Below are 27,021 nucleotides of genomic sequence, written 5' to 3' on the forward strand. Positions count from 1 at the left end.
TCAGTCAGGTTAGGCTCCTAGGTATTGAATGTATCCACATGTTTATAGCTAGGGAAGTCATTTAGGGACTGATCCAGAGGGAATGAACTAAACATCAGCCTTCCCTGACCTTGGACTATAGATTTAGATCCAGCTGGGCCAGTTGTATTCTTCCAAGGAAGTGGAATTGAGTTCCAGGTATTGGGTTTGTCAGATGAGACTTTTAAAAGATGAGTGACTGTAGTCTGTCCATGGAAGTTAAAGATTCCCTGGCACTGGCCACCCCTCTGTATTTATGCTGAGTCTTAGGTGCATGGAGATGCCACAGCAAGGCTGGGGGTGGGGGGTCGGGGGGGAGGAGGGAGACATGCCTCTTAGCTCTCCTCCTACACATCTAGCCATATTTGTTTGGTGTTTGCATGTGTAAACCAGTAGAAAACTTGTGTTACAAGTCCCCAGCTGTGTCTGAGCTACAGAGGATAGGTTTTACAGCTGCATCTAGGGAGGCTTGCATTAGCAGTTTGTGATTTTAGCTTTGGAGGTCGCTGGTTCAGTGCCCAGTCTGGCAGCCAAAATGGCAGCTGTCATAGATACCTTTGTTCTCCTCTGTGCCTTGCAACTGAGGGGAAAGTAGGGTCCTTAGGCTCCATGCATTTAATCAGTAAAGTGTCTAACATCTGGAGGAAGCTACTGTATTCATGAACTCTGGTTCATTACCAGCTCCCTGCACAAGAGAGTCATTTCTTCATTCACAGAATGTGCTGCACTTAGGAAATAAATCTCCCCAGCTGGTATTATCTACAATGGCAGGAAATGTGGACTTGTCCCATTATTTAGTCCTACCCAAACCAACGTATCAGTCCATGCCCGAGCTGAGCTCAACTGGACCTTTCCTAAGCCTGATGAATAAGCCTGAACACAAATTTTCCATCAAAATGTTTTTTTCAACAGAAAATTGAGTTTCTGACCAAATGAAAATTTTCATGGGAAGTGTCTGCTTTCCTCGAATTTTCAATTTTTTTTGCCAGAAAACTGAACCCCTCCTCCCAAACTGAACATTTTGGGGGGTTGCCAAAAAAAGAGTCAGGTGTTTTGATGAAAAATCAAAATTTTCTGCTGAAAATTGCCAAAAAAAAAAAGTCCCCGTTTGTGTCCACGAGGGGAAAATAATTCGTTTTCCAACCAGCTCCATTGCTAAGTGTATTTGGTACGCGGCACAGAATCCCGCCAACCGAGATCCCCTTTGACTTTAGCAGCTCACATCATGGTGCTAAGCAGCTACAACAATCATAGATTCATAGATACTAAGGTCAAAAGGGACCATTCTGATCATCTAGTCTGACCTCCTGCACAGCGCAGGCCACAGAATCTCACCCACCCACTCCTATGAGAAACCTCACCCATGTCTGAGCTATTGAAGTCCTTAATCTTGGTTTAAAGACTTCAAGGAGCAGAGAAGCCTCCCTCAAGTGACCCGTGCCCCATGCCACAGAGGAAGGCGAAAAACCTCCAGGGCCTCTCCAATCTGCCCTGGAGGAAAATTCCTTCCCGACCCCAAATATGGCGATCAGCTAAACCCTGAGCATATGGGCAAGATTCACCAGCCAGATACTACAGAAAATTCTTTCCTGGGTAACTCAGATCAACAATCTTTACACTGGCCCTTGGCATGCACGGCTCTTGCCTGCAACTGAGCACGGGATGTTCTCTTTAAGGTTCACCTAGGCCCTCCTGCCATAAAGGGAAACCCCCAGAGTTTTGTGTTGAGATGCACCTAGGAGGCCAATGAAGACTACTTCCTGCCTTTGTCATTTCAGAATCCCTGTCTGACACACCCTGGCTTCAGCAAAGCAGATACTAGATCAGTAACCACATCCTTGCTGCCTATGAAAAGGCTTACACTTTGCTTTAAGAAAAAGACACTGGCAGTGTCACTGCTTTTATTAAGCCTTTGCAAGGTCTTGAGGAGACGGGAATGGGGATTTCCAGCATACGTAATGGACTAACAATGTCCACAGATGCATCTGCTTGAATCCCTAACACAAACCAGGGTTTGGGGTCGGCCAGGGCTGAATTCCCAAATCTTGCTGGGCAGATTTCTGGCAAAAATCTGACCCGTCCTTGTGAAAGTATTTTCTAGGGGTATCTTCAATCCCCCAAGTGTTCTGAAATTAGTACAATAAATGAGCGAAGGGGCACCATATGAAGATACAAACCTACCTGGTAAAGGCAGCTAGAAAATTAAGTGAGTATTACAGGTTCCTTTTAATTTCAGCTCAGAGAAAGCTGCCCAGTGATCATAGGTGTTGGTGCTGGGGGTGCTGCAACCCCCTGGTTTAAAGTGGTTTCCATCATTTATAGGGTTTACAGTTTGGTTCAATGACTCTCAGCACCCCCACTATACAAATTGTTCCAGCACCCCTGTCAGCGATGGCTGATCATGCTGGCAGTATTATCTCATTGTTTACTTGCACTCCCCCATTTATATATATAACCCTCTGTTGTCTCTTGTCTTATACTTAGATGGTAAGCCACTTGGGCCAGGGACTGTCTCTTTGTTCTGTGTTTGTACAGTGTCTGGCCTAATGGATTTGTCCAGGCTGGGGCTCTTAGGGACTACAGAAACACAAATAATAAATAGTAATAATGACAACAGTAGAAGCCACTTGCAAAACTATTAGGGCAAATACTTCTTGATTTCAAGGGGACTTTAAGCACATGCTTAAAGTAAAGCATGTGCTTAAGGGCCAAAAAGGCTTATCCTTCTTTGCTAAGTGCTTTGAGATCTGCAGCTGGAAAACCATCGGCGCTTTAGCTTGCGCTATAGCAGCTTGTGCTTTTAGCTCTGAAGATCCCTGGTTCAGTTGTCAGCCAAGCTAGCAGCCTTCGCACATGCACGGCTAACTTTGCTACATGAAGAGCATGCAGACCTTGTCAGATGCGCTTTGGATGAGGCAGGAATCTGCCACAGTCTTAGCTTGGCAGGCACCATTTATAAGGCATGTAAATGCAAGGAAATTGATGGTCAGAATCTTTTGGTCAAATTTTTGAATTTCAGCAGGGAAAACAAGGAAAATAATTTCCTGGTTTTCAAGTGGCTCTAGAAGTGAATAGCTAGGTACATCATAAGTCCTATATCTCCCACATAACAAACACATCATTCTCTTTGAATGTGAAGTAACTTATGTTTCATCACACCACAATCACCTCCACTCTGACTCTTAATGAAAGCTACTCCTTCAGCAGTGATCTCAAAATAGAAACACTGCACAAAACTTTTTTAAAAGATACATGAAAATTATACAGACATTCAAATGACTCATTAGAGATGATCTGTATTGTATGTGCTGTTCGGTTATTTTGGGAGTGAGAGCAGATGGAGGCAGGCAGGTAATTGGGCATCTGATTGAAAGTGGGGTGGTAAAAGGTTCTCAAGGACAGTTTGCAGCAGGCAGTGAAGAGAGTACTGTACCCAGCTCCCTAAGTTAACTGTATCCAATTAACCTCAGCTCCTGCCCTGCTCAGGCACAGAGTAACCAGAAAAAGAACCCACTGGTTTTGCATAAGGGTTCATGGACCCCAAAGAATTGGATTCAATCTGTGATGCTGGCAGATGTCATTTTCAGGCAAGGCTTGGCAGCTGTGGGGCGCTCGCAGCTGCCAGCCAGCTCAAAGGGAGAATGTGATCGGAGTTGCTGGTTTAGTCATGACACTGGGCTCTTGTTTCTTCTCTTCAGGAGGCCCTTTCGGTGGTGAGTGACGACCAGTCCCTCTTCGATTCCACGTACGGTGCTGCCGCTCACCTCCCCAAGGCGGACATGACGGCCTCAGGGAACCCCGACTATGGCCAGCCACACAAAATCAACCCTTTACCTCCCCAGCAGGAGTGGATCAATCAGCCGGTCCGGGTCAATGTCAAGCGGGAATATGATCATATGAACGGATCCAGGTAAGGAAAGGCGTGTGTCTGCCCATCTGGTATGTTCCTATATCAGGGAAACCTTGCTCACAAAAGTTACCCATATACCTGTGTACATACAAACCCATCCCTTCACTTCGGGGCAGATCCGGTTCCTACTGGAATCAAGGGGAGTTTTGTCATGGCCTTGAATGGGGTCAGGGTTGGAACCTTGCAGTTTTGCAACTTGCATCTCCATAGCTATTGTTAGGGCTGGGATTAGAGGCCTCCAAGGACCGACCCGGTGCTGCGGGCACTGATGTAGACGGCACACTCCAGTGCCCTCCCAGTAGGTCAGTACTGAATCCAGCCCTGCTAGTGGATGCTGTGCTGCTGGAGATAGTGTTGACAATACAGTAGGTGGCGCTCTCCCCACTGTCTACACTCAATGTCTCGAGGGGCCATGCTGCGGCTGGAGGTGCTGTCTTTCAGATAAGATTTAATACTGAGGCTCTGGTCATATGTGACTTTCCCCCAGGTACAGTGGATCAAAAGCCATAAATCCGCTATCTTGCGGAATATCACAACATTTAAACCCCACCAATGAAAAAGAGAGCTTGGGCAATAGTTGTGCCCCATGGTGATAATGATCAAGAAGTCAAAGGAATGAAGTGCTGGCCAGGATGGCTATAGAACTGCATGGGCTAGCAACTATAGGTGCCCCTCCACCCGGCATACACTCCAGTCAGTCCAGTCAGAGGTGCATGGGAAGTGGTTGTCCCATCCCAGGAGAATTTTAGAGATATTTTGAAAAATTTTCCTGTCCCAAACTGGGATAAAACATTGAAATCTTGCAAAATGTTTACAAACTGAAAATCGGGGGGACAATCAAATTGTGTCAATCAAAATGTTTCTTTTTGCTCATTTCGATTTAACCTTGATTTCTAAGAAGAGCCTTACAATGAACTACATTTGAAACAGGAAGCCCTGCAGCCTACCACTTTTAAATCTCTGGGGAGAGGCAACATAGCTAAAGATCAGTACTGCAGTATATGTGGGGTTTGCCCTGTAAGTGCAGGGTAGAGATATGTTTGTAGCGTTGTTGTAGACATGTTGGTCCCAGGATATGAGAGAGACAAGGTAGGTGAAATAATATCTTGTATTGGACCAACTTCTGTTGGTGGAAAGGATAAGGTGTCAAGATTCAGAGAGTTTTTCTCCAGATCTGAGGAAGAGCTGTGTGAAGCTCAAAAACTTGTCCCTTCCACCAACAGAAGTTGGTCCAATACAAGATATTATTTCACCTGCCTTGTCTTTAGAGAAAATGAAGAATAGATATAAAAAATGATAGCTTTGTGTGATCGTTAATCTTTGTCCACGGTCTGCTGAGGGTTGAGTTTGATCCCACGCTGGTTTGACTCTGATATAATTCCATTGATGCCGATGGCAGGGTGGGGTGGGGAGAGGGTCGCCCCACCAGTTTTGCACCAATGTTTATGAATACAGAATGGGATTCCCAAGTGCAGAGTAAAAATAGAATAGCAGGTGTGTTCTGGAGAATCTCATCCTTCCAGAGGAATGGAAGCAATAGAATGGATCCGGCAAATGCAAGCAGGTTAGCATAATCTTACCACTGTAGCCTAAAATATATTTTATAATATGCTGTTCCTCCTTTTGACCCAAATAACAGGCCAAAACATTTGAGGTCTAGTAGGTTGTTCCAGTTAGGAGAAGGAATTGTTAATAGTCAGGTATTTCTTGGATGCAGTTTTGTTTATTTACAAAGAATGTACAAAGTCCTGTTTCTCTGACTGCAGAAGGAATCATATAGCAGGAAAGACCTTCTTTAACTTACAGCACCAAGAACATTCTTGTCAGCTTGCATACCCAACCCAAAAACCTCTCCTCAGGTTTCTTCCAGGGTCAGAAACCATGCTTTCAGCACTCTTTCAGGCTGTCTCTCTCGCTCAGTCTGTCCCAGGTTTTTGTCTGTTCTGCCTTTCCATACACATACACCTTTGCCCAAACCAATACTCAGCAAAAGCTCCTAGCTGGGTTCACATGCTTCTTTTGTCTTAGGTAGAGGGTCCTCATTACAGTTATGTTAATTGAAGTGTGAGTGTACACCCTCAACCTCAAAGAGATTTTATCTCAACCCGAAACAAGGTTCACATAGCTCATAACAAAAGAGTGGCAGTATGGAGCATGCAGCTGGCATAAAAACATGTCTTCATGTGGGATGAAGATTTGTGCACTATGCTGGACAGAAGGTTTGACTGTTTTGTCTTATGATTAGTTCACTGATAAGTTCTGAGATGGCTGAGTTGGCTTAGATGGTGACTTGGACTACATGACCCACAGGGGCATAAGGAGGAGTAGGAACCCCTTTATACCTCTCCATGGGGTACCCAAATCTTGGGCAGGGTGTGTTAACCTGAGAGCTCACAACCACCGAGGAGATTGGAGGCCCAGTCCATTACTAGACAGAAGACCCACCTACCGCCTACTCACGACTGAGAGATTTGCCCTGTCCCCCAGTCTCCGTCACAGCTCATTGTCATGGCTTGGGCCATTCCAGTCACCCCGTTCCTCCGCCCATCAGCTGCCTGCCAAAACTGACACACCATCTGAGCAGCGAACACCAGCCTCAATACAGATGAACTCGAACTGTGGACTGAACAATAAAACCTTCCTCCCACCCCTCTGTCACTGCCTTTTTCTCTCTTGTTTTTCAAGTGCGCCCTCTTACCAGGCTCCAGCTGCCTTGTTAGAGAGAGCAGCCTTTATTCTGCGCTTCACCTGTGCTTGACGCAATAGCATTTGCTGCTTGACGGGAGAATGGCTTGTATTCTCTAGGGAGTTATTAAGCTATATACTTCCTGACAGTGGAGGGAGCTGGATGGGGGTAAGTGGCCATGTCCAGCTTTCCCTTTTTTTTCTTTTCTTAGCAACTAGAGACAGGCCCGACTGGTACGGTTTAAGGAGATGAGTTGCAGGTGGGATGGGAGCAGGGGTCTCGGAAGATTGGGGATCTGTGGGAAGGATCTCTGCATGTCTGTCCTCCTGATCTATCCTCCCATCAGATAGAATACAACCTCAGCAGTCCTTTTAGCCTGCAAACACTATTGCAAGATGAACAAGCTTTTCAGTGCAAGTCATATCTGCCCAGTTCATTCCTAAACAGGGGCTGGAGATGCTTCCCATACATTTGGCATCTATGTAATCACATATATTGCACTTTCAATCAGTGGCAGCTCAAGACCTATATTCTTGGCGAGACACCGGGCTCAAAATACCACTGCAGGATTTGGGAAATGGATCCTTTGGGAAAGTTTCAAGCTAAATTTTCAAATCTGAGTGTAATTTATGCAGCCACAAAATATGTGCTTGCCGTCACACATAGCTGGCAAGTCTCCGCTGGCATAGTCATATTCTGCAGTGGTTAATATGTCTGAATGTGGAGCAGTTAAAAGCCAATGTGGAAAATGTAACATTCTTCAGCCTCTTAGACCACCTTACACATTAGGGAGGGAGGATGGACTTGTGATTAAAGCATTGACTTGTCACTCAAGAAATGTGGGTTCCCTCTCTAGTTCTTCCACAGATTTAATGTGTAAATCGTTTAATTAGAACTGGTCAAAAAATTTTTAGTGAAACTGAAATGTTTCTCAGGTCCAGGACAGAATCTCGTGGTGGCAGAGAGGAAGAAAGAGACACAACTCCAAATAGTCATTAGCTCAGTGTTTAGGGTACTGGCATGGGAGAGCCATGTTCAAGTGCCTTCTCTGCCTGCTTCAGAGCTTGGATTTCAGTCTGGGTCTCCCACATTACATGCAAGTGCCCTACCCCTGGCTAGTCCGGAAAAAAAATGTCTAAAGGTCTCTGTTTCATTCTGCTGCAGAATGAAAACATGTTTGAAACCTTGATATTATTTTGCAAAACAGAATTCTTGTTTTCCAGCCAGCCCTCCATTAAACCGCTCTGTGCATTGTTCTAACATGCCTTGTTCTAGCATCAGTTCCCCCCACCTGTAACTAGGGGAGACAATCTTTCTTTTCTCCCCCTCTTTGTCTCTTTGGTCTGTTTTGAGACCAAGTTGGGAAAGAGGTGATCTCTTCCTATGTATTTGTACAGCACAAAGGACCCCAATTTCAGCTGGGGCCTGTGGGCACTGCCAGAATACAAATACAGCTGGTTAATTTTTTCCAAAATGTGGGTGGTTTTTTTAACAAAAATGTTCATTGAAATGTTGAATTTCAATGAAGGAAAATCAGGATGAGTGTTTTGCAGAAATTTTGCATGAAATGTGCATTCTGCTTTTCAATCAGCTGCTCCAAATTTCAATGGAAAAGTTTGAAGTTCAGTGAGGGGGAAAAATGGAAGGATTTGGTCATCAAAACTATCACCAAAAAAGCCCAGTTTTTTAAACTAGCTTTAAATACAAATAATAACCCATAATACAAAAATCCCAAAGCTCTGCTGTCTTTAGTGATTTATCATGAATTACATCACCGTAACCGAGAGCAGAAGGTGGCCTTTCAGACATGCGAGTTCTGAATTTCATGACAATAGTATCAATTTAATCACATAAATAAAGTGGGGTAAAATGTCCAAGTGCTTGGTATGTGCATGTGTGTGGAGGAATTTAGCTGTATAATTCTCACTGATGTTAGAGTTTTGCTTGGCTAACGATCAAATCAATGCTTTGAAAACATCCCCTGAAATATTAAAATATTATTAAGGTTCAGGCAGCTCATTTTATGGCATAATAAATGTTGCCACAAAATTGTCTCTAAGTAAAACAAAAGGACTCCCTGAACTTATTACGCTTTTCCTATTTTCTCTTTGCTGAAGTGTATATGAATAGCAGTTTCCCTTTAACTAGTATGTGAGCCCTCTAGGGGCGCTCACTGTGTTCTGTTGTAGAAGCCTTGCAGAGCAGCTGGGTGTATATGTAACTAGTCCTTCCATGTTGGGTATGGTCAGTAAACACTGTTATCGGGACCCTGCTGTGCCTATGTGGTTTCTTCATACTACTTTGTTGTTGTTGTTGTGTTAAAGAGCAAAAGACACAACCCTGCACCATTTCTTTTCTATCGTCCATTCTCCATCTATCCTGATGCACCTTTTCCTCTGTCCCTCACACAATGTAGGCCATTTTCCAAAAGTGAGTCTTTTCTTAGGGTGTTTCAGTCCATCATATAAACCAGAGATTGGCCTGAATTCTACCACTAGATCCAAATCACAAGGAACTCTGGATCTGAACTTGATAGGTTTGACCCATCAACCATCTGATCTGATGGATCAGAACCAGAATACTGCTGGTATCTGCTCCCACTTCCCTTCTTCAACTATAGGGAAATTCAAATCTAATTCTAGCTGTAAACTTTAGAGCTCAGACCAGCTTTAGTTCAAATGAGGATTTAAACACACAAGCTGCCTGTTTACATAGTGTGTTTAGGGTTCTGGAGCTTTAGAGATTTGGGTTTGGTTCTCACCTGTGCCACAGACTCATTGTGTGACTTTGGCCAAGTCACTTAATCGTGGTGTGACTCAGTTTCTGATCCTAGAATGAGGATAATTCTTCTGTCCTGCACAGGAGTGTTATGACAATAAATATTCTTGAGGCTCTTGGATTTGGAGATGATATAACGAGATGTGCTCATTTGACTCACTACATTCAGGATTAGTACAATCTAAGTGAGGGACCTGTGTTTGAGAATTGGTTTGTGCTTTTCCTATCATTCTGTTTCTCAGTAAGAATGGGGGTTTGTCAACATTCATGCACTTGTGTCTAACATCACTCTTCTTTCATCTCTGCACTCTCCCTCTCTCTCTGGTCCCTTCTTGTTCATCCTTTGCCCCTTTTCTGTACATCTTCGTATTCTGATTATTTTATTTGCATTATCGCAGTGGCCAGACACACCAATTATGATCCAGGCTCTGCTGTACAAACATAAAGAGGGAATACAAGTCCAAGAGACAATGAGAAGGGGGCAAGGAGAGTGTAATGTAGTGGGAAGATCCCCTTCAGATTTCAAACAGAACTTTTGAACACTGGGGAAGAGACCATTATCCCAAACATTCCCTCCAGGGTTTTATGTGATACCGAATACATGTCAGGGCAGGACTTGGGAAGCCCCAGTCACTGATGTTTAAGAACATAAGAACGGCCATCCTGGGTCAGATCAAAGGTCCATCAAGCCCAGTATCCTGTCTTCTAACAGTGGCCAATGCCAGGTACTTCAGAAGGAATGAACAGAACATGTAATCATCAAGTGACCCAAAGTGATATTTAGATGCCCATTCAGTGTGAAGGTGTTAGTTACATGAATACCAAGTTAGCACATCAATTTAAGGATGTCCCAGTAATCTGGGCCACTACAGGAGGGGAAGGAGAAGGAAAGATGAGTAACAGGGAGGAGAGGGGAGAAGAGACAAAAGGACATAAAGTGGGGAGAGGAATAAAAAAAAAGATGAAAGAAGTAGGAACAGGAGAGAAGGGAGAAGAGATAAGAGGGGAGAGGAAAGGAAGAGAAAAAAGTGGAAATCTCCTGCTGAGTGAGTTTCCGAAATCACTGGAATCCCTTATGTTGCTAATTCAAACTCAAGCTCAGGGTGATTCCTAGACAGAGGCCCTGGTACAGTGGTTGCTTTGTTTCCACATATCTGGAGCTCTAGGTGAGGTTGCACAGAGTAGCTCTTTGTCAATGCCAGGTTAGCTGCTTGTCTCCTTTGGCAAGGCCAACCTAACCCTTCCCCAAACACTGAGCTCCTGATGTCCTCTTGGAAGGAGCATAAATCGAACGTTGCTGTCAGGATGAAGGGTGTTGGGATCTGCACAGCCCCATGCTCTTTGGGTTCCCTCCTCCCAGAGTGAGTGCCCGTAAAGGAACTCCTACAAATGGGCCTAGTTGTACTGAACTCAGCAGACCGATGCTGATCTACACCTGCTCAGGGCGTAGCCCAGAATTTTCATTCTGGATTGTGTAGCCACTGGAAAACTTGAAGCCCCAGACTCCGGGTACAACCAAAAAGCAACCCAGTGCCTGAAATAGAATCACATAAACAATTCTGAATTACAAATAAATTGATAAAAAGTCTAAGTCTGCTCATGGGTAGTTAATGAACGAAAAATGGGGCTGTGATTAGTGAATAAACTATTAACTGGGAATGGCTCTCCCGCTTCTCTACTACATTCCTCTTTGTGTAGCTTGCAGCTACACCACCTTCTGCTGGGATCATGTCAAATTCCCTGTCCTAGAAAAGGCCAGGCTGGGACAATACTTGGAGGGAGAACTTCACGGGAAATCCAGGTGTTGCAAATGCGATTTGGTTGGGGAGCGCTGGGTTGGTCACTGAGCTAATGTCCAGCATGGTGTTCGGGGCTGCTGTGCAGCGAGTGGTGATTAAAGTAAGGTCCTGCCCACTTACAATCATTAATGAATTCATGGCATTTTTCTCAAAAGATGGGTTGTTTATGTTGGGTAAATGCATAGCTTCTACTAACAATGCCCCCCAGCGCTGGACTTTTGGCTGGGGAAGAGGTCTGTGCTTGCCAGGTGCAAAATCATAATGAAAATGCTTTGGAGCCATCTTGTTATTGATGTGATCATTATTAATGAAACGCCGGTATACAGCACCATTGCCATGCATGGTATGTTGCAAAGAGAATAAAGAAACCCTCCTTTCTCTATGGAGCTGATAGCATAAGTAGGAGTGTTGGGTTACTCTATTAAAAAGCACTTGGATGTGTTTATATCTAATGCAGATTGGATTCTAAGAGAGAGATTCACATGCACAAATCTGGGAGAGGGAGATATGAACACAGACATATGTATATATTATTGCTCTATTATCTGCAAGAGAAAAGCTCAAGTCAGAGGAATGTTTTCCAAGGGAAATGCAGTACAGAACAGTGGGGTTTGGATCAGTCCATTATAGGGATACTGACCAACCAGACAGCACTGTGACAGAGGCTGTGTAAGAAGTAAGGTAGATCCCAGGGGTGAAATCTTGACTCTGCTGAGATCAGTGAGAGCCAGGATTTCACCTGAAATCGAAATTTCCTCAAATCTGGGAGTGTGAGGATCTGGGGGTTTTGATCAGACCCATCAAATGGGCCATTAAAGTCTGAGCTGAAAGGTACAGTTGCTGAAAGATGTGAAACCCCCTCAACAACCATTGAAGCCGACGAGAGTGGAAGCTGCCAGGCACCTCCTAGAGCCCATCAGCACTGTACTGGATTGGGTCCTACAGCTCAAGCCTGGATACTCCTCTAGTTTCCTCCAAACAGGACCGTTCTTGCTCCCAGTACATGCAACATTTAACACCTGACACCGAGCATTTCTGCAGCGAATGGGAAGTGCTCAGACTCTCTGAAAAGCCTGACGTCCCAGCAGTTGCTCAGACCTTGCTCCGGCTGCCATGGGACATTAAACCTTCAGCAGTTTGCCTCTCCGAAGGTGGATTTTGGTTCTCTGCCTGGAAAAACAGTAGGCGAAATAGTAAAACCTTAAACTCAAACATGTGTAAGTTATACATCTTATTTCCATTTTCAAGCCACATTCCCCCAGCAAGACATGAGGAAAAAATTACCATCTGCCTTAGAATCTCTCAGTGGAGTATTTATCTCCCAGTCATGATCAGTGAACTTCAGTAATTCCCCCACCCTCCGTTAGATTCAGAAACAAACTCATTTACTGTGCTATATTGGAAAACCTTCCCAACTGGCTCCCAGGACGGGATGAATGCACTGGCATGTTCTTTACCCTGAAGTGAGTAGCTTCCTCCCAAAGCACTTCTTTGCAGTATTGGTAAAGAAGAAGGATGGTCATGTGGATAAGTCACCGGACGGGGATCCGGGTTCAACCCTTACTTCAGCCACACACTTAAGCCCTGATTTCTAAAGGTATTTAAGCATTGCTGTGCTCAGCATTTCAAAGCCTCGCTGATTTAGGAGCCTCTGTCTTATTTTCAATAGTGATTTTGGCACTTCCAACCCTAAAAGTCATTGATTGTTAATGAGATTTTGGCTCTGAAGTGCCTAAATCCTTTTTGAAAATGAGACTTGGGTTCATAAATCAGTTAGTCACTGCAACCCTGAGAACCACAGGGCCTAAATACCTTTAAAAATCTGGACCTTAATCTCACTGTGCCTCAGTTCCCATCTGTGAACTGATGGCAACTCCCTCTTCTCTATTTACATTGTGAACTCATCGGCCAGGGACTGCCTCTGACTGCAGATATGTGGTGGCTGCCATCCCTGACATGCCAAGAATTAAACTGGGGAATCTCTACAGCATGAGCTACTGCAGTTCAGGCTTCTTAGCTAGCGGCTGTAATGGACAGATATCCTCTGCAGATCAGCACAGAAGGGGACCTGCAGCACACATTCGCCAGTGGGTTACATGGACAGCACCTAGCACGGTGAGACCCGAATCTCTAGGCACTGCAATAATATAAATGATCATTAGCACGTTTTTATTATCTTCCTGGGAGCATTCTGTAGCTCTGTGTTTCCAGACATTCTGTGGCCTTTAATAACAAAATGGGGAGGGAGTGCTGTATTTCTTATTATTTAGCACTTTCAGGTACTAGTCAAAGATTAAAGCCTTGTGCTAGGTGCTGGAGCGACACACGGTAAAAAAAAAAAACAGCCCTCAACCAACCAAACCAACAACAGACAGTTCTTGTCTCCCATGAGCTGACCATCAAGGTTATGACACCGCACAACTGGTGGGTGAGACAAACCAACTGGGGGCTTCTAACACCAAGTTGCATCTGCTTTACTGCAGACACTAACGTGATATCAAGCAATGCAGGATGTTTCCAGTAAGGGTAACGCAATGTGGCATTGACTGGAGCTCACTGCTTCACGTGAAGGGAGGAGGGGAATACTTTCATAGGGAGGTAGCACAGCCAGTGGCTAGAGGACTGGGAGTCCGGGCTATTGGGATCCCAACTTTGCCACTGCCTTACTATGCGATTTCGAGCAAGGCACTTGGAGCTTGATTTTTCAGAGGTGCTAAGCACCTGCAGCTGCCATTGATGCCAGCTGGAATTTGGGGTGCTCAGCACACCTGAATACCAGGATGCTACATGCCTGAGTTTATCCTTCTGTTGAATAGATTAATAATTAACACGCTCCTGCTGTGAGGTGTGTAGATTACCTGGGATTGTCACGTGACAGGTGATACAGAAGTACAAGGTGCCCTCTAGACACTCCCCCTGTTTCTGACCTACAACTTGCTCCCCCTCCACTGCCATTTCTGTGGCACCCCCGCACATATTCCCTGTCGTTTTGCTTCAGCAGGGAGGAAGGGTCAGCAATGACAACATTGACAAGATGTCTGCTTCCTTTCCTGTTTCAGGGAATCGCCGGTAGACTGCAGCATTAACAAATGCAGCAAACTGGTGGGCGCGGGGACAGAGTCCAACCCGATGAGTTACAGCACCTACATGGATGAAAAGAATGGCCCTCCCCCAAACATGACCACCAATGAGAGGAGAGTCATCGTCCCAGCAGGTACCGTCGGCATCACAATATTCATGTTCTAATCTCTTTCCGCCACTGTCCATCTTTGATTTAACAGGAAGGGTGGGGGAGAGTTATTGGTTCTCTGCTGAGTTCTCTGTATTAATAGCCATATAAAGCTAAGCAAAAATTTGGCTTTCCATCCTGTGGGGAACTCCAGTATTTTGTTTCAGTGTCATGAACCAATGTGATTCCCGTGATGCACCGCGCAACTTGGTCAGAGGGGAAATTGTGGTGCACCATGGGTGATGGTGCCCAGCTCATAGAATTGAATGGGGACCTGAAATACTGATCTAAATCTCCCATGAGGCTCAAAGCACCTTAGGCAGATGCACTTTATTGTAGAACTGACTAAAAATGAAATAGTTTGCTTTGGTATTTCCAATGAAAAATCAGAAAATTTCAGTATCTTCTATCAAAAAACTATTCTGTTGGAAAATTCCCAAGCAGCGGTGTGGCCTTATACAATATCTGACTGTACCTATCCAAATGTAACAGGGCATATGAAATCCATTCAGATGATCAGGGGTTTGAGAATCACTGCTGTGGAGAACCTGCAGAATTTATGCTTGGAAGGGGAGGGCATCTTTCCCCTGCATAGTATGGAAACTCTCTGTGTATAAGCACTTTAGCATAGGAATTTCCCTATGAAGGAAACTGTATGAGTGAAGTTCTCACCCCATTGACGTCACTGGCAAAACTTCCATTGATTTCAGTGGGACCAGGATTCCCCCTGTGTTCTGAAGGATGCAGCTAATGAACTGTTCATAGATTCCAAGGCCAAAAGGGACCATTGTGATAGTCTAGTCTGACCTCCTGTGTAACACAGGCCACAGGACATTTCTGAGTTATTTCCTGTTTGAACCAGAGAAAATCCAATCCTAATTTTAAAATGGCCCAGGATGGAGAATCCACCACAATCTTTAGTCAATTGTTCCAACGGTTAATTGTCCTCAGTGTTAAAAAAAAAATTGCATCTTGTTTCTAATCTGAATTTGTCTCACTTCAATTTCCAGCCTCTGGATTTGTTAGACCTTTTTCTGCCAGTCTGAAGAGCCAATTATCAATTTTTTGTTCCCCATGCACGTACTGATAAACTATGATCAAGTCACCCCTTAACCTTCTCTTTGTTAAGCTAAACAGATTGAGCTACTGGAGTCTATCATTGTAAGGCATGTTCCCCAATCCTTTAAGCATTCTCTTGGCTCTTCTCTGAATTCTTTCCAATTTATAGGCAGAAAGAGGTGTATTTGTCAAATTTAGCTCTGTTTTCGGTTCATGAACTGACCGTGAACAGATGACAATTCCAGTGCATTTGTTTACCATTTGGAATAAGGACAAGATGCTTGAACTGAATGCAGTAAGAGAGGGGAAGCCAATAAAAGATTGACCCCTGTGCTCACGGTCCCATTTAAGCCCAGTTAAGCCTTTACATGGGGTGAATTTTACCCTCAGAAAGGCAAATGACCTAAGCAGAATGACAGGAAAGGACAAGTTTTCAGCATCAACATAGACAAACAACCCAAAGGAACTCTCTAGAATCTTCTCCCGACATTGTTAATGAACATGCCTGAGATTTAGAAAAATGTTTCCGGAATTCTGTCAGGTCATCCTGGGCCCTAAATGTAGGGATCTTACAAAACTAACTAAATAAACATTCTCCTTTAATATTTACAACCAAAAGGCCAACTTTCTCCAGAACTTGAAAGTGAAATGGATGGAAACAGAAGTGCAGCTGATCAGGGTATTTTCATTGCCTAAACTCAGAGGAAATGCAAAAAGTAAATTAACAGTGAAGGATAGTAACTTACATGGTTAAAATTCAGTTTTAAAGAGCTCAGGTGCTATTAGGAAGTAGGTAAGTAAATCTCACTATGTATTTTTACAGGTTTCAGAGTAGCAGCCGTGTTAGTCTGTATTCGCAAAAAGAAAAGGAGTACTTGTGGCACCTTAGAGACTAACAAATTTATTAGAGCATAAGCTTTCGTGAGCTGTAGCTCACAAAAGCTTATGCTCTAATAAATTTGTTAGTCTCTAAGGTGCCACAAGTACTCCTTTTCTTTTTATGTATTTTTAGTATTTTCTGGAGTGATTTTCCATTGCCATTTCACTCTGGTATGAAGCAGCCCTGAAACCCAGCAGATGCAGCCACTAGATGATGCCCTCTGTATAAGGGGATGCTTGGGTGGCATAGGGCTGCCAGCCAATCCCATCCCCCAAACTGTGCTAAACACCCAGCCGTGATTTGTGCCCCACATCTCTGGATATTCTAGTGTTGGAGGGACCATAGATTCATAGATACTAAGGTCAGAAGGGACCATTCTGATCATCTAGTCTGACCTCCTGCACAGCGCAGGCCACAGAATCTCACCCACCCACTCCTACGAAAAACCTCACCTATGTCTGAGCTATTGAAGTCCTTAGAATTGAAGTGGCAGGAAACTGTGATGCTGGATACTTCCAGTCTCATCAAAAGCAGGAATTGCCAAGTGAGGCGTGGTCATGCAATCAAGTTCTAGTCTATAGCCAAACTCCGCCGAAGTTCTTGAGTGTTTGAATAGAGTACCTCATAGAGAGAGGTGCCAGATGTAAAGGACAGGCCCAGATCCAAAATTCCAGGGTGATAGGATCCAGAGTCTGGGCACAGACCACTCCCTCATTTCAAGTAATTTTGCAAGAGAACCTAATTTGTGGCTCAAATTTCCAGATGAGGGAACATGAGAAAAATAGCACAGGAAGAATCTGACAGTGGAGACAGTCTCTGAAAATGATTCTGTTTAAATGGTATCAAGGCTCGGCATGTTTAATTCTCTCTGGGACTTTTTGATCCAACCCATCATCTTAAAACTCAGGATGATTTCCTTTTGTAACTGCCGGTGCAGCGAACTCTCGACATGGGTGCTGACACCTCCAGCTGAATTCCATCCGCCTCTTCTATCTTTGCCATTAATAACAATTCTGCAACTGGACCTTAGTTGACAATTGACAACGATGCATGAGACAGTATAGAATCCAGCTCACCCTCCAATAGCTATGTTGGTTTTGCAAGGCTAATGGGGTAGAAAGCTTGTGTTTGTCAGCTGAGTCAGCAAACATGACTCAGATACATGGTTAACAGAGCTGTTTAGGCAAGAATTTTTCAGCCTCCCTTTGCTGACCATAATAACCACCCTTCTCAAAGTTAAAAGGCCATCTGTTAGGAGTTTGTAATGCACTCAGGACAGGCTGAGTGACTTCCATATCCCTGCTATAGCTGTGCAGCTTAAAAGGACCTGACGGTGTGACAAGTCCATCTCTTCAAAGGGATGAGCTTTTTATTCAAAGAGGTGAGTCATAAATCAGCTACTACAAAGATGGCCTGGGAGATAATGCATCTGAGTGCAAACCTAGTGAGTTGGATGCTACTCTTGGCTCTGCTATTGATTCATTATCTCACTAGGCATGAGTCCCTTGCTGCTCCGTGCCTCAGTTTCCCCATGTGTAAACCAGAGTTAATTATACTTTCCCACCTTTGAGATGTGTAGATGAAATCTGCTCTATTGCTAACATTATTAATGGGCTAACTGACTGATAGTGTGACACTCCTGTGACAGGCTGTCCCTTTGGGCATTGTATTTACCAGCTGTCTCTTCTTCTGCCAGATCCCACCTTGTGGACCCAGGAACATGTGCGCCAGTGGCTGGAGTGGGCTATAAAGGAGTATGGATTAATGGAGATTGACACATCCCTCTTCCAGAACATGGACGGCAAGGAACTGTGCAAAATGAACAAAGAAGGTTTCCTCCGAGCCACCTCCCTTTACAACACAGAAGTTCTGTTGTCTCACCTCAGTTACCTCAGGGAAAGTAAGTACCCCTCTGATGCTCGTGCAATGTTTTCTTGGGGGGTGGGGGGGAGGAGGGAAACAGGCAATGGTGAGTTTTGAACATCTCACGATGCACTTGGATGATAAATGGAGGGGAAGGGGAAGAGAGAGGAAAAAGGGAAAGAGTGGAGAAAAGAGAGAGAGAGAGGAAAAGGAAGAACAAAAGGGAGTGAAAGATAAATCAAAACTAAACTCATGAAATATTGTTTTACACCAACAAAAATTAGCCTGCGGAACCCTCTGCCTCAAGATATCACTGAGGGGAAGAACTTAGTAGCAGTCAACAAAGACCTGCGTATTTATATAGATAATAGGAACATCCACGGCTATATGATTAAAAAAAATACAGACTCTCTTCAGTGACTGAGCCAACTACTAAGTGATGGGGTTATGGGGAGATTATTCCATAATTTTCCATTTTGGAGTACTTTCACCTGCCTCCAAAGAACTGGTGTGCACCACCATCAGAGACAGGATATTGACCTGGCTATGAGCCAGGCTGGCAAGTCCTGTGTTCTTCTGGATCTGGCTGGGAATTTTGCTGAAGGAGGAGAAAGTACTAAAGAGACGTTCACTGACTATGGCTGCTCAAAAGCCGGCATGGTGTGAATAACCCTGTGTTCAAAGGTAGCAGGATTTTGTTAACCCTCTTTGGTCCTGTCCCCCGCAGCACCGCCCTACCCCAGCAGGGCCTGGGAGGGTCTGCTCTTCTTTTAATAGCCCATTTTGCTTTAGTAAGGTCCTGCAGTGGGCTACCAAACAGGGATGGGCTACTCTTTTAAAAGAGCTATAGCATTACCCAGAGAGAAAGGGTGATCCAGTGGTTAGCCCAGTAGTTTGGGACTTGGGAGACCTTGGTTCAAGTCCTTCCTCTGCCACAGATTTCCTATAGAACCTTAGGCAAATCCCTTAGCACTCTCTGCATGTAAAACAGGGATAATAACACTTCCCTATGTAAGGCTGATAGATCCCAGTTGCTGGCAGGCAGGATCAAACCTGAGACCTCTGAAGCTAAATGCATGAGCTAAAAGCCTTGTGGCTGTTAGCTAAGGCTGTAGAGCAGACTCGTTAATCTCTTTCTAAGTGGCCGTAGGGTCACTTGATGGGACAGAGCACCACACCCAGGAGATGTGTGGGTTACACCTACATCCTGGAAGTGTCTTGAGGATAAATATATTATGAGGAGCTCAGATGTGATGATGAGAGGCCGTATAAGTAGATAGATCCTACATGACCCCAGCTCATCAATTTTCTTTTCTATCACTGCATTTGCACTCCTTTCTTCCGCCCCTGATTTCATCCTTCCAGAGCTCAGAGGGTTATGACTTCGATTGGAACAGGTTTCATGGGGATGTAAAAACTGAGAAATGAAAGGTAGAAAACTGATCAGGAACAATATGCTGCACAGCAAGGTGTGGGAGACAGACAAATGTGTATTTTCTTACAAACTGACAGTGTATAACTCTTATAATCTACAGAGAGCTGGAGATGTCTCCTGTCTGGCCACTGCAGAACACAGTTAGGCAATGCAGTCAGATATTTAGGATGGAATTTTCAAAAGCATTCAGAATTAGTCTAACTCTGCTCCCACTGAAAACAATGGGAATTTTACCACTGATGGGAGAGGGAGCACAGTTAGATCAGTGCAAACCCCACCCATATTTTGTAAGATGAGCTAAGACGAGCTGAATGAACTGATGGATTTGAACTCACCACCTCCCTGTAGCTGGATGATCACAAAATAATCAAATTTATCCAAAGTCATTTGCAAATTTCTTCAAGAAATGGTTGTTGGTCCACATAACATTCCAAGGGTGAATGTCACAAATGAATGTACAAATCACTCTGACACTTACATAACAAATGTGCACCTATTTAACTAAAGGAAGTGATTTTTCCATGTGCTCCCCCCATCTGTCTGTATCCATCTGTTGTCTCATGTTTTATACTTAGATTGTAATCTCCTGGGGGCAGGGACTGTCTTTTTGTTCTGTGTTTGTACAGCGCCTAGCACAATGGTGTGCTGGTCCATGCTTAGGGCTCCTTGCCACTAGGAAAATAGAAAAATGATTATTTAAAACTGATTTACTGAAATTGGCACCGTTTCTGTGTATAGACAATGTCTGACTCAAGGGAGCAGTGTGAATTTTGCAAGCAGATAAATTATTTTCAATTCTGGTAGGGTGAATATTTGCATGAAACATTCACTTTTCTTGAGCATTGGGAAAGGTTGAGCATTCACAGAAAATGACTGTGAAAGAGTCATGCACGCTTCTAAATCACCAATTGTTGCTGAATTTGAGCAGATAAATAGCAAAATTTATTCCCTCTATTGCCCCAGCTCCAATCAGGAACCTTCTCCCACCTCTATCCATAGGTAAAGAGCACACATAGTAGATGGGTGAATGAAAAACTGTAGGAATCTTTTCCATGCTTTTTTGCTGTTTACAGGCTATGTTGGGCCAAGTTAAGCCCTGTGTAAATAGGTGCAACTCTCAATTATTTTAGCAGGAGTTGCAGTCTTTTACACCAAAGCTATATTGTAAAACAATAGTTGTGTATAGTTGTGTGTGCAGTACCATAAATGTGTGCATCTAACAACAATCCAGGTAGACCTTGCTTAGTCTGGGGTTTAAGCCCAAAATTTGGGCCAGATTCTAAGAGGTTTCCAAGCTTTCTGAAGAGACTGGCTGAATCAGGGCTTGTGGGTTGAAAGCACACGTTTCATGACTGCCACCTGCTCTGTGGATAAATAGAAGGTTCCATTCCCCAGAGATAGCAGCCTGGCAACTTGCAAGGGCATGAAATTAACTTTATAATAAATATACTTGTCCCATCCTTGGTACAGAGCAGATCTTTGGGTCTAAGAAGATTGCAGGTGATAGATAGATAGATAGACAGAAGGTGTGCGTGCCCTATAATGTATGTATGTATGTATGTATATGCAATCTCCTTAGACCCAAAGAGTCACGATGCAGAAAGGATGGGACAGGTATTACACTGCAGAAGAGTGTCTTTGACATTCTGTCAAAGTGTCTTGCTGTCTCATTACAACCCAAAGAGAAAACACTTTTATCAAGAAGAGAAGATGCTTCAATCAGCACTAAGAAGCAGCTGCCTTTAATGATTTTGAAAATAAAATAAAAATAATAGGGTATTCTAACTATTCTGTTATGACATGACAGCAGTAGTGATTATAGAACCATAGAATATCAGGGTTGGAAGAGACCTCAGGAGGTATCTAGTCCAACCCCCTGCTCAAAGCAGGACCAATCCCCAACTAAATCATCCCAGCCAGGGCTTTATCAAGCCGGCCTTAAAAACCTCTAAGGATGGAGATTCCACCATCTTCCTAGGTAACCCATTCCAGTGCTTCACCACCCTCCTAGTGAAATAGTGTTTCCTAATATCCAACCTAGACCTCTCCCACTGCAACTTGAGACCATTGCTCCTTGTTCTGTCATCTGCCACCACTGAGAACAGCCGAGCTCCATCCTCTTTGGAACCCCCCTTCAGGTAGCTGAAGGCTGCTATCAAATCCCCCCTCACTCTTCTCTTCTGTGATGTGTATTACAAAATGCCCAGATATCTAACCCCAGACTCGAACACCCCAAACTAGGGAAGAGTTGGATCCATCTCTGAGCTGAACAGTTAGCACCTATTTCTGTAATGGACTGAGCCATGTGATGCCCTCCTATTACAGGAATGCTATGCAAGAGTGTGAAAATAATATAAAAATGAAAAAAAACCCACATAAACTAAAATTCCAGACAAGGTTTCGAAATTCTAAAACAAACATTTTCTGAGACTGACATTTTTAGGACATCCTGCTTCAAAGGCAATTTTAGAAATATTTGTTTTCATTCCAGTTTGGGACAAAATCAAATGTTCAATTCATACCTCTACCACTAAATTTCCCATTTAGCACTGGGCAAATCAATTCATCGCTCTCTGCCTCAGTTTCCCCAACTGTAACATGAAGATAAGATCTTTCTGCCTCCTTTGGTCTGTCTTATCTATTTCAATTGCAGTCATTTTGGGGCTGACTGTCTCTCATTAGGTGTTTTTACAGTGCCTACCACAATGGGCCATGACCTCAGCTGCAGCCTTTAAGGTGCTAACATAATACAAATGGATAACAATCATAAAAGATAATGTCCCAGCAAAAGAATAGACTAGATGAGCTCATCCCAATTAAGCAAGTACAAACCTGAGTGACTCTGTTGGATTCAGAGTAGTCAGTAACTCCAGATTTACACTGGTGTAACTGAGAGCAGACTCTAGCCCCAAGACTCCAGTCCATCTCTGACTTTTGCACTCATACATTTTACCCAGTTCAGACCCATTGGCTTCTTTAGCCTTAGTTGGGCAGCTCTGCCAAAGCCATGCAAGCATTGATCTTAAAGCAAGCTCCTGTGTGAGCGTAGGTCAGGCAGCCTTCTGAAGAGAATTCCTTTCCACCCAGCTGTTCCCATGTCTGCCTAATGACAGTCTGGTTTCTGGATTGCTGGGTAACTCCCTGGTGGAGTAACGCCTTCGAAGGGAGTTTATTGTTTTTCCAGACTGATTTCCAGCGGATGTTTAGTGCTGAGCCTCTGAGCTCAGTGCCATGGGGAGATGGTCTTTTATTTTCCTTTTGTGGCCTTGTTTGTTTCGGAGACATCCGGTTGCATTACTGCAGGGGAGGGGCGGAGGACACATGGTGGCAACAAAGTACAGAAGGAGTTGGAAGGAGGAGGAGTTGGAAGTCTATAGGCTAAAATATATCCCCCATTTATGGGTGAAGGGGGTTATCTATCTATCACATTTATGTGGCTCCCATCACCATAGTATCTGACCCTTCACAATCTTTACTGTATTTATCATCAGAACATGCTTGTGAAGCAGAGCAGTTCTATTATGCCCATTTTACAGATAGGACACTGAGGCATAGAGAAACTAAGTGACTTGCCCAAGGTCACACCGGAAGTCTGTGATAAGCAGGAAATTGAACCCAGGCCTAGGTTGTGCCCTAACCACTGGACCATCCTGTCTCTATAGCATTTCAGAGTTTCTCCCCACCCCACAATGACCCCGGCAGAAACGAGCCACTGCTAAGCCAAGTCCAACAGGCAAGTTCTGTCCAATCTGTCTCATCTATGGTGTCCCTCCTCAGAGGGTCCTGAAGTTGGTTTGCAGTGATGGGGAACCCCAATTCTTAGGTGTTCTGTTCAGAGAGGCAGTCAAAGCTAATCAGAAATCTCTGAACCTCTTTGGCAGAAATGAGCTGAGAGTCCTTTGTCATAAGCTTCCTGGCAAGGTTTCCTTTGGTTCCTGTTCCCCTCTGGCTTGATGTGTAATGAGAGCAGCCCATGAAGCGTGGTATGTTGGCACTGCTGCTCCCAGTCCTGGACCGAACCAGAAAGCACCAAGGGGAGCAAAAAGTGGAAGGAAAAATCAATCGGTAGCATTCATCAGACTTCAATGAAGACTCTGTTTGGGCCTGGCATGAAGGTTCCAATCAACTCTTAAGACAAGCTGGTCTGAACTAACCCAGATCCCAACACCTGCAAACTTGGGGAGAGTTTGGATCCTAAAATGGACGGAATCAAACCCTTGGATCCGAATACCTCCAGATCTCTAGGAACTAACAGACCCTGATCCCAGCTTTGCAGTGTAGGCCCATCTCCAGTTATTATAGTGGAACTGGCTCATCTATCCCTATTTGTCTGAGACTACCCAAACCTTCACTGCTTTTCCCAGTACATCCGCCATTCGTTCCCCCATAGAAATACTCTTTCCTTAAGCTTGCCTTGTAGCCTCTTGACTGGAAAGATAAAGATTAGGCCAAACCTATCACCATCCCCAACCCTTTCCCACTCCCCACTCTCCCCCCTTCAGTCTCCAGCCCGGACTGACCACTGTGCTGGTATCTTTCTCAAACACAGTCTGCCTGGTGAAGCCTCAGTACTCAGCCAGCCAGCTGTGGGAAGCAAGATTTGGATGTCTTCGTGCTATGTTTGGGATGAACTTCAAACAACGGTCGCCTCCCATCCTTTCCTTCTGCAGTCACTGGGGGCAGGTTATGTGGTGTGTGCAAAAGAAAAGAGGCTGGAAAAAACAACAACAATCAGCCTGTATTTAGGGGTAGTAGCAGAGGAGAAGTTTGTGGGTTTGACCCCATATTGAAGCCAAACAAAACTCTGGCTCCAAAGACAGTAGAACCTTGATTCTCCCAAGCGATCTGGAGACACCCAGAACCTTTGTAAAATCAGGGGGTTGCATCGTTGGGGAAATGGGTACAACCCCTCTTGGCTGGAGGGATGCAAAGGCATCTCAGGTTCCATTGTGTTTGAGCCAGGGTCAAGGGATGGATTTGTGGATAAAAATCTCTCTGTGTCACACTCTCTCCATCTCCCCTTATTAAAAGAATACAGCTGTAAACCCACCCCTCCCACACACACCAAACACTATGCAGTTCCTCCTGCATGATGGAGAATTTGAGAACAACCACTGTAATATTCTATGCCTTCATTCCTAAGGCTCTGTCTTGGGGACAAACCCTGATGTCTTTACACAGTAGTGATTCTGCCCAAACTCCCGTTGACTTGGGTAGGTGTTGACAAGGGCGAAAACGGAGCTCTCGGTCACAGCTCCAGGATGAATTAACTCAGGGCTGGCGGGGGGCTGGCCCTTTTTCTCTCCGTCTGCCTCTCTCTGTCCAGATCTCTGTGTCACTGGCTCTCTCTCTCTTTCTTCCTCCTTTATTTAAACCCCTAATAGGAACCACATTTCCTTTTCTGTGGCGTTCCCACCAGAAACCTCAGACCGTTGGGCAAAGGTGAGAACTTTCAGCAATTAAACTGAGGGAGGCTCCTTCCCTTCCAGCAGTTCAGCCTGCATTTTTGAGCATCAAGTAACTGTAGGTTGCTCTTACACACTCACTCAGTTCTATTCCCTCCCCGCCCACCTCCTTTGCTCCGCCAGTCTGCTCGACCAGGCATTTGCAGCCTGTTTAGTCATAGGAAGCTGTGTTTCTGAATCAGCCAGCACTTCCCTTTCTGGCTGAGGCAAGCTGTGTGGTGCTTTGCAGTCAGGATCCAGTTCAAATAAGCCTGCAAATGAAAGGGGTGGAGATGTTAGGCCGGTCCCTCCTGAGCATTATGAAACAAATACTTGAACCACAAACCCACTTATATGAATATGAACAAAGTGGCCAAAGCAATTGCATGCCTTCAACAGCAGCAAGAGGACATTGGTCTAATTTCTCTTGGTATATATACTACACCCTTCATTATGGCATCTGGGCACCACATTGGAAGCATCTTGTTCCAAGCTGCTTCCTTCCCCTTTCCCCCACTTGTCCCAACTTGCCAAATTGTCCATTGACCGCTCTTTAAAAGTTCCACTGTGCTATGCTTCAACTGGCAGCATCAAGCATCAGCTCAGGATGGAGGGGACTACATTTTACAGCTACCCCAAGGCTGCCTTTCAACACCTCCAAACTGTTTTCAGATGCTGGCTTGCACAAGGCTATAGTTTTGTTTGTGTTTGAGGTGCTGGGAATGCAGTGCTCATCTGGGCCAGCATCGCTAGTGCTGCTGGTGTTTGGAGCCTACATCCTATCTAGCAGGAAAGCAAGGCTCGCAACAGATGCCAGTGGAGTAAGGGTCTGGCTGGTGTGGGTAGGAGGGAGGTAGACGCTGCTTGTGCCGAGCTCAGTATTTAGACCCTAATCAGTCAGTGCGAGAGAGATGCACACCAATCCCAGACCCCTGCCAGAGTGTTTGCCACACTCGAGGTACAGTCACGTTCTAAATATATAGGACCAGGTCTCCCAGAGTAAGGGGGTTCAAATCATTTCTGAGCAGTGGAGAGCTGGTCCAGCCACAGCAGGACAGGATGCTCCCTGCACTAGGTCACGTCATCAGCCCTCAGTGAGAGAGGTCCCAGTCCCATTAAGAATGTCGCCCCCCCACACACGCACACACGCATACCCTCCTGATTTCAGAGTAGCAGCCATGTGAGTCTGTATTCTGTACCCTCCTGAGTAGAGGCTCCTCAGAGAGTTGGATTGAAAAGTGACCCCAGAAGCACATGCAGGGTAAATATAACGAGACGACCATGAAATGCATATTACACACCTGCCTTCAAGCACTCCCACTGCATCCATAAGAGTTCATGGGGGATGGGATCAGTGCTTAATTTGTGCCAGGACTAGCCAGGGCTGAGCCCTGGCACCTCTGGGCTTGGCAGTTCACAGCCCTGCCAACTCCGGGCTTGCCACATCAGTTCTGAATGTAAAAACATTGCTTGAGCCTCGGCACCTCTTTCATTACAAATTAAGCGCTGGATGGGAAAGGGATGTTCCCTCTGGGGAACCCACACACGTCACCAACTTGAACCATAAATCCTTCCCTCTGCGACTTGTTCTTTACTGTGGTACTTAGTGCACTTCTGTCTCCAATACATTTGCTTAGAGAAGGGACTGAGCAAAAGACCTGGGATGTGCACCAAAAACCCAGCCACCTTGGAACACTGGAACTCAGACCTGATGGTTATAACTGCTGATCCAAAACCCTGGATGTGAATGTTCAGATCCCACCTTCACAGTTCATGCCCATCTCCAATCTCTATGTGTGAAACAGGAAATGTTTCACAGCCAGAGACGGGGACAATCTGGTTTGGATAAAATAAGAGCTTCCTCCTTCTCCTTTATGACTATTCGTGTTACAGTAGCTTCTAGAAGCACTGTGGGCCCAG

General features: G+C 44.8%; 1 protein-coding gene across 9 annotated transcripts in view; it reads left to right on the forward strand.

Moving 5' to 3' along the window:
• Positions 1–27,021, forward strand: part of FLI1 (Fli-1 proto-oncogene, ETS transcription factor) — a 114,475-nt gene that overhangs the window by 58,905 nt on the left and 28,549 nt on the right. For all 9 annotated transcript variants that reach the window (XM_043501042.1, XM_043501045.1, XM_038380739.2 and 6 more), the window contains 3 exons: positions 3,717–3,928; positions 14,251–14,405; positions 18,056–18,259. In XM_043501042.1, coding sequence (XP_043356977.1) covers positions 3,717–3,928; positions 14,251–14,405; positions 18,056–18,259 — 571 coding nt within the window. The remainder of the gene's footprint in view (positions 1–3,716; positions 3,929–14,250; positions 14,406–18,055; positions 18,260–27,021) is intronic.

Source organism: Dermochelys coriacea, chromosome 22, assembly GCF_009764565.3.
Source record: "Dermochelys coriacea isolate rDerCor1 chromosome 22, rDerCor1.pri.v4, whole genome shotgun sequence".
NCBI lineage: Eukaryota > Metazoa > Chordata > Testudines > Dermochelyidae > Dermochelys > Dermochelys coriacea.